General features: G+C 40.5%; 1 protein-coding gene across 1 annotated transcript in view; it reads right to left on the bottom strand.

Annotated features, from left to right (window-relative positions):
- Positions 1–13,741, bottom strand: part of LOC120794320 (dynein heavy chain 9, axonemal-like) — a 144,659-nt gene that overhangs the window by 115,028 nt on the left and 15,890 nt on the right. Inside the window, exons 15-30 of the mRNA XM_040135288.1 lie at positions 11,928–12,169; positions 11,610–11,745; positions 9,785–9,981; positions 9,377–9,639; positions 8,961–9,122; positions 7,874–8,096; positions 7,462–7,628; positions 5,497–5,640; positions 5,177–5,336; positions 3,887–4,042; positions 2,565–2,697; positions 2,181–2,458; positions 1,698–1,828; positions 1,453–1,579; positions 811–963; positions 172–297 (exon numbers count right to left, since the gene is read on the bottom strand). Of these exons, the coding sequence (XP_039991222.1) occupies positions 172–297; positions 811–963; positions 1,453–1,579; positions 1,698–1,828; positions 2,181–2,458; positions 2,565–2,697; positions 3,887–4,042; positions 5,177–5,336; positions 5,497–5,640; positions 7,462–7,628; positions 7,874–8,096; positions 8,961–9,122; positions 9,377–9,639; positions 9,785–9,981; positions 11,610–11,745; positions 11,928–12,169 (2,798 nt within the window). The remainder of the gene's footprint in view (positions 1–171; positions 298–810; positions 964–1,452; positions 1,580–1,697; positions 1,829–2,180; positions 2,459–2,564; positions 2,698–3,886; positions 4,043–5,176; positions 5,337–5,496; positions 5,641–7,461; positions 7,629–7,873; positions 8,097–8,960; positions 9,123–9,376; positions 9,640–9,784; positions 9,982–11,609; positions 11,746–11,927; positions 12,170–13,741) is intronic.

Genomic DNA, 13,741 nt, shown 5'->3' with positions numbered 1-13,741 from the left:
CACTCAACTGTATTTGTAAAGAATTAGTGAGTGTGTGCACTGGACCGTAATATCTATGATAAACATAAGAATGATTTTTGGTACCAGTCCCATCAGATGTTAGAGAAGGTGACAAATCTCCAAAGTGAGTGTCATCAGCTAAATCTATGCAATCCCACTGAGCATGTGTACCTGAGCTGGATAGTCAAACAGCCACTGTTCTCTGGGTTTGTCCTCATAAGCCATCACTGCCTCGGTCATCTCATGTCGAACTGTGGAGCGCATGGTGTCCAGCACCCGGTTCAACCACACCTCCACCTTACACAAACACACACATACAAGAACAAAAAAACAAAAACCAAAAACAGGCCCCTGAATATAAATAGAGAAAAACATTGCACTGTCTGTCACGTAAGCACCAACAGGCTCTCTTATCAATGAACCCTAATGAGGTCATTAATAAGCATTAGAGTGGATGTGGAGTCAGGCAAATACTATGGGATGTAATGGAAAATTAATGGATTAATGGGCTTTGATATGCAAAACCCCAGAGGCAACGACAGACTCAATTTCATTTGTCTCCTTTATTGTGGATTATGATATCTGTATTTGCCATATATATATATTCCTCAATGTCTTTCCATTACAGAAAATGGCAGGTAAGTGGATTTTCTCATCTATTACATTCATCCACAGACAGCTATAGTGCCACTGTCAGCACTAAGTCTAATGAAGACAAAGAAAATAAATGTCTCCAACGTTTAGCTCAAACTAAAAAAGTCATAACAACACAATTTGAAAGACATGAAAAAGATAACAGGTCTATTTTACCTGTCCGGTGCAGTTACAGGGCTGATTAAAAGGGACATACTCCTCCTCTTTGCTGTACATGCCCAGTCCAGTCTTAGAAGGATTCCCCTCTCCATCTGATTCAAATTGCATCTTAGCCATGTTGTCAAACAGCTTAGACAGATGCTTCTGGACCTGAGCAAACACACAGAAACGTTAAGCTCAGGACAAATTTACACTCAGCTCACGCTCTGACTGGTATTTTCTTTGCCACCATGCAAATAAATAACATTTCATTACTGTTTTTCAGAATTGTTAATAGAAGGGCAGGACCCATGTTCTGCTGCATGCCTGCTAACTTCCTCTTAGAGAGATTTAATGGCAAGTCGTGCTTAACAGTGATTTATTTCTTTGAGCTGGAAATGCATAAGACAATGTCCTCATGATGGAGATTGAACCAGGCTGCATAACTATGACCGACATTGCCCCTGTGTGGGCATGGAGGGAACTACAAAAGTCAACAGCAGTCAGCAAAAGACTTAAATGGTGCAATGGAACACAGTTTTACAAAACTGTTAAAAAAGCAGCTTGTAGAAAGACATTGAACTGTTTTTTTCTGACTCTGTGAACAGACTGAAGCATAAAATCCATTGCTACACCTCAGGCAAAAATTAGTGAAGCCACCTGGTGTGGGTTGGTCCCATTAGACAGGATGTCCAGCAGATCAGCTGAAGAGATGAAGTAAAATCTCGGGAAGGCCAGACGCTTGGTTTCCAGGTATTCTGCCAGAGCTTTTTCACAAAGAGATAGCCTGTAGAGAAATATACAGAGGCAGTTATTGTGTGCATATATGTATAAGAGGTGTAAACCCTGTACAAGAGTACACGCTGTTAACAGACATAAGGCGCAGAAACAGAGGGACCTCTTACCTGCTCTGGATCACCTCCAGTTTACCAAACAGGCCTGGTTTATTGGTGGCCTCCACTACATTGGGTGTTTGATGAGCGGCGTTTGCCAGCTCTTTGAAATCGGTATCAATCCCCTCGAAGCGTCTGGAGTCCTGCAGAGGATTTCACAAGGGAGCCCAGCAAGGGGATTTAGGTTCTCACAAGAGAATCACAGGTTTAATAGCAAACATCTGGGTTTAAGCACAGCCCGAACATCTTGGTAGCAATTAAAAAGTGATGTAATCTCAGTTCCTAAACTGGGAGTATGGGCTAATTAAGGCAATCTTAATTAACAGCTACAACAGTCATGCTATCTGGGTTCATATGGCAACGACAAGGGTGAAGGTTAAGGCTTGCATGCATATGAGCGTGTTACTGGCGTATACCTGAAATATAGAGCTGTAATTAACTGTGTGTGTGTGTGTGCATGTATATGATTCTATTTATTTGTAGGTAGGTATTAACCTCAGGCAGCTGTGAACGGATGTCCTCAGAGCCGATGAAAATGCTCTCCAGGTGGGTCCATGTCCGCTGCACCTCGAACCAGATGGAGATGACTGAGTCGGCTACAGACAGCTTGCTCTGCCATGATGACACCTCATCCAGGAAGTGTGCAATGTACTTGGATGACATGAGGTTCTGCAGCTGGACCTGGTTGTCTTCCAGCGTCTCAATCAGCTCCTCATCTGTGAGCAGCAGAGGCACCTGGGTGCGGTGGTGGGGCTCGTACTGGAACTGCATACCTGAATGGGATCAATACACTCTGTCAGTTGGTAACAAACTCTGGATGGTGAGTTGAAAAACTCTTATTCTGAAAGTCTGTCTAAACAAAGTGTCCCGTTCCTTTACCTGTCCACGTGGAGTTGAGCTCAGAGAGGACTCTCTCCATCCCCATCTCTTTAACAGCCTTGTCCACGATCCCTCTCACCTCCTCTTCAAAGCAGTGCAGTTTGAGCTGCAGCAGGTCAGCCAGAGTGGTCTCCTGCTCACCGAAAACTACATCAGTACTTTACCCACATTTCATATAATCTACATTATATAATATGATATTATTAGTAACATATTACAGTGAGCATTAGCTGTGATCGTTGGTTTCATCTTAACAAAGGCACACACAAAGTAATTAATACAAAGCATGCATGACCATTTATTGTAATCAAACTGCAGATTTGAAGATACCGTTTTGACACTTGCGCAACCAGCAGGCAATGACAATTACTATAGCAGTAACACTCACTGCCTGAAGGTGGCACAAGTGTTAACCTTCTACTACTCACAGCATGATGCTAGCAATATGTAAAATATTCACAGGCTGTTAGTTCTGGTAGTACTAGGGCTGACTGCTAGTATGTCGCATTCGACAAAACTTTTATCTGACTGACAACTGACACTGTTCATAGCTCTGCACTGTAGCTACTTGAGCTAACATTAGCCTCACAGACTGACAAAAAGAGCAGCTTCAGAGCCGCGAATCCTTAATATCTCAATTCAGAGATCGTAAAGTGATTATCTTAAAACAATAATATGACATGCTTAAAGTTTAACAAAAGATATCGACAGCTCTTACACTTTCAGTCAATATGCTTTTGGATTTTTGATATGAAAATGATTCATCATTCAGCCCTGGATTGTACTATGTAAAGCAGAAGAGAAGCCTGTCATAAAAATCCTTAAACCTTTCAAATATGGCAACTCCTTATCTTCAAAGCAAGTCCAACAATGTTGTAAATCCTTGTAACCTATAGATAAATATTCATGGCAAGCGTCTAACGATAAAAAGTAATCCACTTGTTGCGCGCACCCTTTAAGGAGAGGTTGGTGGAAAAGGATTAAAAGTGAAGCAGGATAAACTGTCTTCTATTTTGCTTTCCTATAGGTGGCCAAAGTTAGTTCTATAAGGTTCTTTGAATCTGAAAAACAGATAGAACTGGGGAATAAAATAAGAAATTAACTGGAGAAAACTGCTGTGCATGTGTGTATATCCCCTCTTGAAGCTCTCCCCTAAATAAACTACTACGACCACTGCTTATTTCAAATATTAAAAATTGCTGCAAGTGTACTAATAATTAAAACAATAATATGACACGATTCAACCAAGGTCATGAACAGAGCTATGCCTACAGTATGCTCTCATTGCTTATCTTAAATTCGAAAAGCAATAAATTGGAAACCTGGTCCATGGTGAAGCGGACTCCAGTAGCAGCCATCAGTTGATGCCAATGTCGGGCTCGTATGGCCGGGTTTTGGAGCTCTGCCACAGCCCGGAGGGAGGTGAGGAGGTTCTTTACCCTGCTGTCCAAACCTGTGTACGCCTCCCACGCTCTAACCTACAGAAGACAAAGGCCAGGAATCAGTACAGGGGCTTTTGACAGAGGTGAGGGAACCTGAAGCTGTAATTTAGGATTTAATTTTAGTTTCATTTATTTTCCTAAATCTGACTACATTGAGATTCACGTAGTTACACGCTGTTAGTGACTTCAAGCAGCCTTGCTCAAGATTACGCAAGCCCAGTTGCAGCTGAAAGTAAAGACAAACAAACTGCCTTAACGGCACTTAACTTTCAATTGACCATACGCAAAGCCCCAACCCCTCTGTTTGCTGTTGCTTTACCTGACAAAGTACATTTTGTTGCACAGCACAAATGCAGTGATAAAAGGGACAAATTTGCTATTTGCTAAAATGGCAACTGTCACTGACAGTCAGCTATAGCTAGCTGGCTGATTAAGCTAACGTTAGCTCAGTGAGTTGTTTGAGATGCAGGTCTCCAGCTGATTGTCATGCTATCATGAGAAAAAAAAGTTAGCACTCTCACAAGCTAATTATCCGCGTAGAAGATATGGAAATAAACAAATAGCATTCTTCTATTGGAGTGTAGAGCTGGACATTTCAACATAACATAACCATGTTTAGTCATCTTACATACTTGTTTGTACGTTGAAACAATGTTTTCATTTTTGACATTACAGGAGAAAAGGATTTTAGGATGAGGACTAACCCATGTGTTTAGCAATTTTATTCTATCTTGGGTGACATTGCCTGGTTTTGGGAGAGTACAAACTTCCCCAAATAAAATATAGAGTAGGACAGAGCTGCTAACGTTAGCTTACTCTCACATCATCCAGGACCAGCTTCCACACCAGCTTCTATTATGAATATTGCTTTTTTCCTCCCTGTAACCTGTAACCCCACAAAGTAACATAGATAATTAATGATATGTTCCTTGAAGTAAGGCTCCATTGCTACTGTAGTTAGTAATAAACTATTTAGCCAGACATGCCTACAGTTGCAGGTTTCTTTGAGCAAATGAACACACTGTTTAATCCATTCTTTACACATTTGCTCATGTATTTTTAGTTTTTGCAGTTGGAAGTTACTTATTCGTCTCAGTTTTTCAAGATACATTTTTCCTATAGACCTTTTTTCAGCCTCCCACGGTATCTTTCCCCATTGTCTCCCCTCACCTCTTTATCCAGGCCCCGTATATCTCTGGAGAAGTGTTTGCACTCCAGCTCCATGTCCTCCACGTGGATCTTTCTCCAGGGAGTCGTCCTCCATGCAGCCATGCTAGATTCCACCACATTGATCACGTCCCACAGCTCCTTCAGCAGGCCCACCTCACGCCTTGGAGATGAAGGAGAGTGAACGATTTAAACCAGCATGAAAATAGCAACACTTTAGAAACTGACTGTGGATGTAAAAGAGCATCTGTCCTATAACGGCTCATTAGTTTCAAATTTGGCACAGGCTTGTGGTATTTTCTCCTTCCACCTTCAGCCTTTACCTGCATTGTCGGAGCTGTTTGTACTCTGAGATGGTGACCTCAAACAGGCTGGCAGACTCCACCAGGGAGCCCATCACTGCCTCCCGCTCCTGGATCTGCCAGTGGAACGTGTCCAACATCTGGTAGGGGCTCTCGCTGTCAAACCTGGACGGATGCATGAGCACACACAGGCACCCATCAAAACACACACACATCTGCACAAGCCCAGTATAAATCAGGCTGTGTTTAGGTAATGAAAGGCTGCAGTTTTGCCAAGCCTGCCTTGGCTGCAGCATAACCAGACGCGACCGCACACTGTGACAATTAACAATGACTTCCATGACATTAATGGGAAAATAATCACCAGGTTATTAAGAGACCAATTACACACATAACTAATCTGACAATTAAACATCATGACAAAGCATTTCTACCTATGAATTAATTATCATGATGTTAAGATTCAATTAGCCTTGTCAGATGTGAGAGCTTAAAGATAACACTTCTCTATTCTCAAGTGAGAAGGCAAGGAAAGGTGATATTGTTATCTGTTCAAATGTACTTGCTGAACTTTGTCACCAAGAAAAAAGTATACTGTAAATTATGTTTCTTTCACTGACTGACTCTGGAAAACTCAATTCAAACAGTAACACTTTAAATTTTATCCTCCCCCTATTTAGCATTTATAAGCAGCATATACAATATATAACAATTAATCAATTGCTCATAATACATAATACTTTGGTTATTAGCAGACATAAGGTATTTTAAGTGTTGAGGAACTTTGAAGTTTAAGGAGCTTTACAGTGAGTTTCATCTCATTCCTTAGTTGTCCAGTCCTCAACTTTACAGTTTTTCTTTCACTCTCACGGCTCCCATAGCATCGTTTTCCGCTGGATCAGGCAGCTATTTTCATTGAAAAAAGCTACTACTGTACACTTCCTCCTCAGCACCAATCAGAAGACAAACAGTTAAATACTAGCTTGTGAACACAGTGGAGCATTTAGCAACTAAAGAGTCAGATTTTTTCTTCAGGAGTTGGTAGAGACCAAAAACATAGCTAAAAGAGAGGGAATATTGGACTTAGATTCTTCGAGTGACCAGAAAAGCAACTCCAAATGAATGATAATGTTAGATGTGTTCATAAGTAACTGTCCGCCAGGTCATGATGATAAACTTGTGTTCACAACTTGTTTCCACTGCCCCCAAAGTGGCCAAAAACTATTATTTCAGGTTTAAATAAAGAAAAAGTCAAAAGTGGCTTGAAGCTCGAGATAGGGAATGTTTACATAGTTAATATTTAACCAAAGCAACAGTTTTTCCCTAACCTTAGCCAATGTGCCTTTTGTTGCTTAAATGTAACCACACATATGACTCCTGTTGTTAACGTTGGTCCCCAGTCCCAAGTCTTATGCTTTGTGCATACCATCCACCCCAACCACCTCCCTACAAATTGTGTGCGATAAAAGAACATAGCAGTTTTTCGATGGAAAAAAATGTTTTCAGGGTACATAATCAAGACTTTATGTTAACAATATAACATATTTGGAAGAGCAATTAATATGATCCAAAAGTAATTTTTAGGAGACAGGAAAGTTCTGGGAGAAATCATGTAAGTGGATTTTGGGCTAGGAATTTTTCTATCACACAACTATTTCCAAGGTCAAGAATGACCTTGAAGCTAAACATGTCCTCATGAGTTTTGAATGATTTGTACATGTGTATAAACATTTAATAAATGAATCACATTTTCTCATGTGTGTAATCATTTATCGTTATATATGATTACAGCTATGTTATACTTTATCAGCCATTCACTGTTTACACACCAGTAATAGATGCTTCATAGGACTTCATAGGAGTAATCATTGTTGACAAATACAGTAATATAATAATGTTGTGTTATAAACCATTTAAGAGTCTGTATACTGCTTAGAAATGCTAAGCATGGAGGGTTAAGGTGACTTGTGTCCAATCAAACTCTACCTGAAGGGCCCATTGCTGCGAAAATGCTCCCTGAAGGTGTGTTGCTCCACATCGAATGAAGCACACTTACGACGGAGGCTAGCCACCTCAATGGCCTGCAGAGGCGCCACCAGCTGTTTGACTAAAACCGCCTGCTTTTTCACATTGTTCCACTTTTCTGGCAGCTCCTACAGATAGACAGATAGATAAACAGATAAATAAAGAGAGAGGGATTTTAAGAGGAAGAAAGAAAAACAAGGAGGGTTGGAGTGACAGATGATGAATGGCCAGGAGGAAGAGTGCAGAACAGAGATGGGCAATCGGAAGACACAAAGAAAAAGTAAGAGAAATGACTGTCTCACAGCTGAAAGAAACAGAAGAAAGAATACATGCTGGTAAAAGTAATATGAAATGACTGAACATCAGTCCTTACCTCTAACTGTTTGTAGACCACATCAGGCAACTCCTGCTCATACACCTTCAGCAGAGTAATGGTTTGTTGCAGAGGCTCAAACATAGCATCTGTGGTGTTTTGTCTTTCCTTTACAGCCAACAGGTGACCCATGACCCCCACCAGGCCACCGAAGTCACCCTCTTTCACCCGCTGACCCAGGCCAGCCTCAGCCACACTGATAAACTTTTCCAGATCTGACAGACTGGGGATAGACGACCATGATCATTAAAGGGACACTATCAATTTTATAAGAGTTTACGTGTCATGAGCAGTACTAATCAAATCAGTTTTTTACCCACATGATGTCATCATGGTGATCTCAGCTTGAGCATGGAGACCACAAATTTTGAATAGAAAGCCTAGGACTAAATTTGGGACTTGCAGTTTGAAAAACATAGGCATTCAACAGGCATGGAGGATGTAATGGAGAGGAAGCTTTCATATTACATTACAGAAAATGTAGGCTTTATTATTTTTGGAGCTTGGCCCAAAGGAATAAATGTTAGGCTATCTTAGACTCTAGTGCTAAGTACAATAAAAAAAAACAGTTACTGGAATACCCCTTTCATATCTATGTAATATCAATAAGTGAAAAGCAGCTGAACCTGCTGTTATTGTCTTAGACTAACTTAATCTTAAGAAGATCCGTCGCCTTTACTAATGCTGATAAACATCCAAAGATCTGGCATTGATGTACACACTGTATGAAAAGTAATGCACTAATGCAAATGTGCCTTTTAACAAATCATTAAATTTAAATAGCCAGCAATTCACAGAAGAATTTCTACGTCTACTGCTGTCCTAATCTTCTCAGCTGGCTGCTGCTGAGTTCATCGGAAAGAATTTATTCATCGATACAGCTTTTTGTTTTAAATGCTGGTGTGACTGGGCCCAAACAGTAGAACAAGTAAAGAAGATTTGGAAGAGTTAGCAGGCAGACTCAGCATTGCAGTACACAGCAGTATATATCTAAAGCTTGCTAACATTAGTCACCATAAGCTAATAGTTTTACCAGACCAAGTAAGGCTGTAGCAACAAAACCTGAGTGTATTAAATATTGCTTCACCTGTTGGTAACATGGTCAACTAGGTACTGTTTGAACATGAAGCTCCACTTTTTGATGATGTTGAGTAAGGCAATCTTCATGCTACGGCCATCCACCCGCATCCACCCGTGGAACAAATGCACTGGCTCCAGCCCCTGCACCTCTTCGTAGATCTTCTCATATCTACAGTATGATGACAAATATTTCTGTCAGGTAAATAGGAGGTAATATGAATAATAGTAATATTATTAATATTATTAAACTTATTTTAACTGTTCCTTAACCTAAACCTAATCTTAATTCCAATCTTCACTCAAAGAAAAATTAAATCCTATACCCTTCAAAGTGGAGATGACCATAATAATGACCAAAGATAGAAATTCGAGAGGACACACAAATGTGAATACATGTTCACACTCTGCTTGACCAATACCCACCCGTCTACCTGCTCCCTGAAGTTGTCCAATGTTGGTGGGCTCTCCGGGACTCCATCATCAGCATAAAACTCCATCTCCTGGCTGGTGAGAACGTGGCCGTACAGGAGGAACTGACGCATGAACTCCTTCCTATCGTCAACGTACAGGTAGCTGTAGCGCTCCAGAGAGTTGCGAAACTCACAGCACGTTGCCATGACACCCTGAACGTGTTCCATGAGGAGATGACGCATGTCTGCCAGGTCGGCCATGTCCTCCATGTCAGCCTGAGGGGAAAGGGTCACCAACCACAGCATTTTGACAGTGGTCTTGAACATGTTAATGGAAGTGATATGCATTTCAGATATTACAACTCAAAGAAAATTACATGGTGTATTTTAGATATTAAAGCTGCATGAGAACCAACAGTACCTGGTAGTGCGGGAAAGGGCTGTTCTGGGAAAGGCGTGGCACCAGTGAGGAAATTCTGAACACATCATTGATGAGGCTTTCCACCAGCTCAAAGAAATTGTCTGCAGCCCCAAACTCCAGAGAGGGAGTGAACACCATATCAGGAACCCTCAGATCCAACTGAGCCTCAAACAGAGGGGCCAAACCAGCTCTCTGGTCTGGACCCAAAGGAAAAAAATTGGACACAGTTGAAACTACACTGAAAACACTTCTTAAGTAAAGCCGACCATGACCTCCAACGACCCCAGCTGGACCTTTCTCGCATGGTATTTCCCTTTTCTCTCTCCCCTTTTCTCCCCTGTAATCCCTTTTTCAGTCTATTCAAGACTTAATTTTCAGCTTGTCCGTAACTTTAACCAAATGTGTTTCCCAAGCTGCAATCATCTCATGTTTATCTCTGGAGGGCGTTTTACATGTGGTTTATAGAGGAAGAAGAAGAAGCAGAAGAAGATCAAAATTGTGAAAAGGAGAGACCTTGAAAAAAATACTAAGCACATCTACTGTGTAACTGAAAATGCTCCTAGTTGCTGTTGACATCTAGCATATAAAAAAGCATCGAGAAATATGTCCTATATAAGTAATAATAGTTATTATAGTTATTAGTTATTATAACCTAATAAAAGTTGCAATCCAATGAGAGAGATGAATAAAACTCAGCTCAACATGGTGATATTTATCTATTCAGTTAAGCTTTATAACATATGTCATTACTATTTTGGTTTTCATTAATTTTAGGGATTCTGTCCAAAGATGAGCCCGATATGTATAATAAGCAGTTGTCCATCCATACTGTGATGTTCCAGCAGAAACTCTTGATTAATTACATAATCTTTGTATGAGATCATTTTTCTATATTACTTGGATCAAAAAAATGTTTTTGATTTTTTTCATTTTTGTTGGGTAGACTGTAAACGCAACATTGACATATTACTGCCATATAAAATTATTATGGCTAATATGTTAGCACATCCATCAGACACAGAGCAACACTACCATTCATTTAGTTGAAATTCATGTTTGTCTCCGTCTGATGAATGTAAGTCAAATATTCCCTCTCCCTTTCGCTCTGGTTTAGTCATGAGAAAAATATCTTTTTAGGCAGCTAAACCCTGGGCTAACTTCAACAGCTAATTGCTAACTTTGCTTGTCTGTTGTTTGGTGCAAAGCAGGTAGTGTACAGTGGGTTTATCAGAGCTTTGGCACTCAAAACAGCTGCCTTTGTTGGAATAAAACCAAACCAGCTTCCCCTGAGATATTTCAGTGTCAGTTCAGTGTAAAAAAGCTTCCTAATCATAAAAGACTTTTTGAACCCACACAAGGGGAAGGACAGGAAGAAGAGGATGTTGAAGTGGAAGTGTGCAAACAAGGAAAAGAAGAATTGGACACAGTAGCAGCCTGGCAGTAATCCACCACATCTTGATCCACATCCCAGTTCATCTAAACTGGTCGACAAAACTCTTGCCAGCAAGCAAGTCCAGAACTATTTCATGTCTACAGCCAATACAGGCGGACACCCAATTGACATCAAAGCCCCTGAGGATGTGTTGCTAAGAAGCTGTCCAACTCTGTGCTGGCAGGAAGACGATGTTTTTAGTTTACGGTGGAATCAGAGTAGTGAGTAATGCTGAATGTTCTGATATTACATTTATGGTTGGCAGCAACATTTTGGCTTTGAGATAAGAGTAGTAACACCACCAACATCACTACAGCACTACAAATAGTAAGTATGAGTGTTTCCTTTTGTGATTTGATCGTTCTGTTAACGGTTAGTTCATGAACATCCTACCTGTGTTATCCAGGAAGAACTTGAGAGAGCACTCAATGCTGCTGAAGAATCCATCTATGACCATGTCGTCGATGTACTCCACATAGGCCTTCCACTCCTCAGAAGATGGCTCGGCTCTGAACAGTTCCAGATTGCTCTAAGACATGACGAAGAGTGACACTGATATTGAATTACCATTTCTACCACATTAGAAATTATTGTAAAAAATTCAAAACAAATCAGAAATCCATGACTTCATAATATCTTCACAGAATGATGAAATGAGAGTGAAACTTAAACCCCATTTGACACAACCACAGGAAAACGTCTCTTAACCACCTTAAGAAGGAAGTGGATCTTTTCTCCTGAGGACCGGATCAGACTGTAAAACCTGTCCAGCCTCTCAGCCCTGTCCTCCAGATTGAGCAGTGCATCTTTTTTGCCCTCCTTCCTGTCAAACATAGGGCTGGCCCAGGACCTCATGCAGTTCTGGATCTCCTCCACGTTGTCTTTTGTTCTCTGGAGCCGGCTCTCCAGGTCACAGACGGAGTCTCGCACATCCTGGATATACTGCCAAATACCTAGAGGGGGATGGATGATGGAAAAGTTTGGTTGAGAGGAGAAAGCAGAAAATAAAAGAATAAATTAACTTGGAATTACAATGTGTGACTGATATTCTGGAATCCCCCAGAAAATGTGCAATATTTTATACAAGTTCATCTTGTGTCTAATTTTTTCCTTATACAACATACAGTGCACAGCCTGCATTAAAATTAACAAAGCAATATCCATGAAGAGAGGATGTCAGTGTCAATCCGTTGTAGCAAGAAGGTTTGGACAGAATTTCAACAGACTCTCTTCAATGTCTGTATGAACACAGAGACTTGACTTAGCATCGGGTGTGTATTTAACAATGAAACACATCGGTCGGCATCTGTGTGACCCATTTTTAAAAACAGACTGGGCATCGGAAATTAATTGCAAAAAATTCTTCCTTCTCTTTATGGTGCCCTTCCAGCTGGTGGTACCCTACGTTACTTGGACGGTAAAATAGGTTACTGTAAAAAAAAAAAAAATGTTAGGGAAAAATTACATACTACTCAAATTATTTGAAACATGGAGCACATGGATACAACAATTAGATACATTTGAGCATGATGTTATCAGTGCTAAAACTGAATGTAGGCTGTGTTTTCCTACACATGGGAAATGTCACTTTTACACCTTTCTTACGGCAAAATCCATTTCTCGTCAGGGCAACACACACTGGACAGCATAAAGTGTGGGCAGCTACTTTATTTTCTGCAGAGGGACAGTGAGTTTGTCCCCGCAGACAGCCGCACGCATTGGCTTGTACCATAAACACTCTTCTCATTTCTGCTACGTTCTTCTGGGAATCCTGGGGTCGAAGAAACTAACAACATGCCTGCCAGCACTCTGTCAGTCAAAGCTTATCAGTGATTGAACATCTCTCTCTACATTTGTGTTTTTCAAAATGTAAATCCTCTCTGTTCATGTCACATCTCCCGGCAGCCTGCTCTGCCCTAGAAATGACAATGATGGAGGGAAACATCAGGGGGTAGGAATGAGAGAGGAATATTTCTATAATAATCTGTGAATTTTCATACAAATAAATATCTGCTTGACCACTGTATATAGCCGTTTGTCATCCTATATTATACAATAATGCAGAAATATTTCAGATAGTTTTTGCATCTTCTGCTTTAAACACAAACATTTGCTGTTCTTTCTTAAACAAATATCACTGGTACGTGACTGTGTGCTACGTAATACAGCAATAGTATGTTGTGTGGGAGCAGTGACAGCCACTTAGATTTCAACAATAGAGTAAGGAAAAGATATCATAGAGCTGGACTTAAAATCTAATTGTCAGTTTAGCATTCAAGATGTCAACAAAGAGGAACAAAAATAACCATTAGTTTAGATTACCATTATAAGGAATAGTTCAGCATTTTGAGAAATTATTCTGTTTATCCTGGAGAGTGAGATGAGAAGCTCAATATCAATCTCATGTCTGTGCTTTAACTACAGAGCTGGAGTCAAGACATGGTTGCTCTAGCTTGAAGAATGGAAGCCAGGGGAAAACATCTAGGCTGACTCAGTCAACAGTTCAAAAACACACCTAAAGCTCA

Source organism: Xiphias gladius, chromosome 9, assembly GCF_016859285.1.
Source record: "Xiphias gladius isolate SHS-SW01 ecotype Sanya breed wild chromosome 9, ASM1685928v1, whole genome shotgun sequence".
Classification (NCBI taxonomy): Eukaryota; Metazoa; Chordata; class Actinopteri; order Istiophoriformes; family Xiphiidae; genus Xiphias; species Xiphias gladius.
The sequence above is the reverse complement of the archived record's forward strand: the minus strand, read 5'-3'. Positions and strand labels throughout refer to the sequence as shown.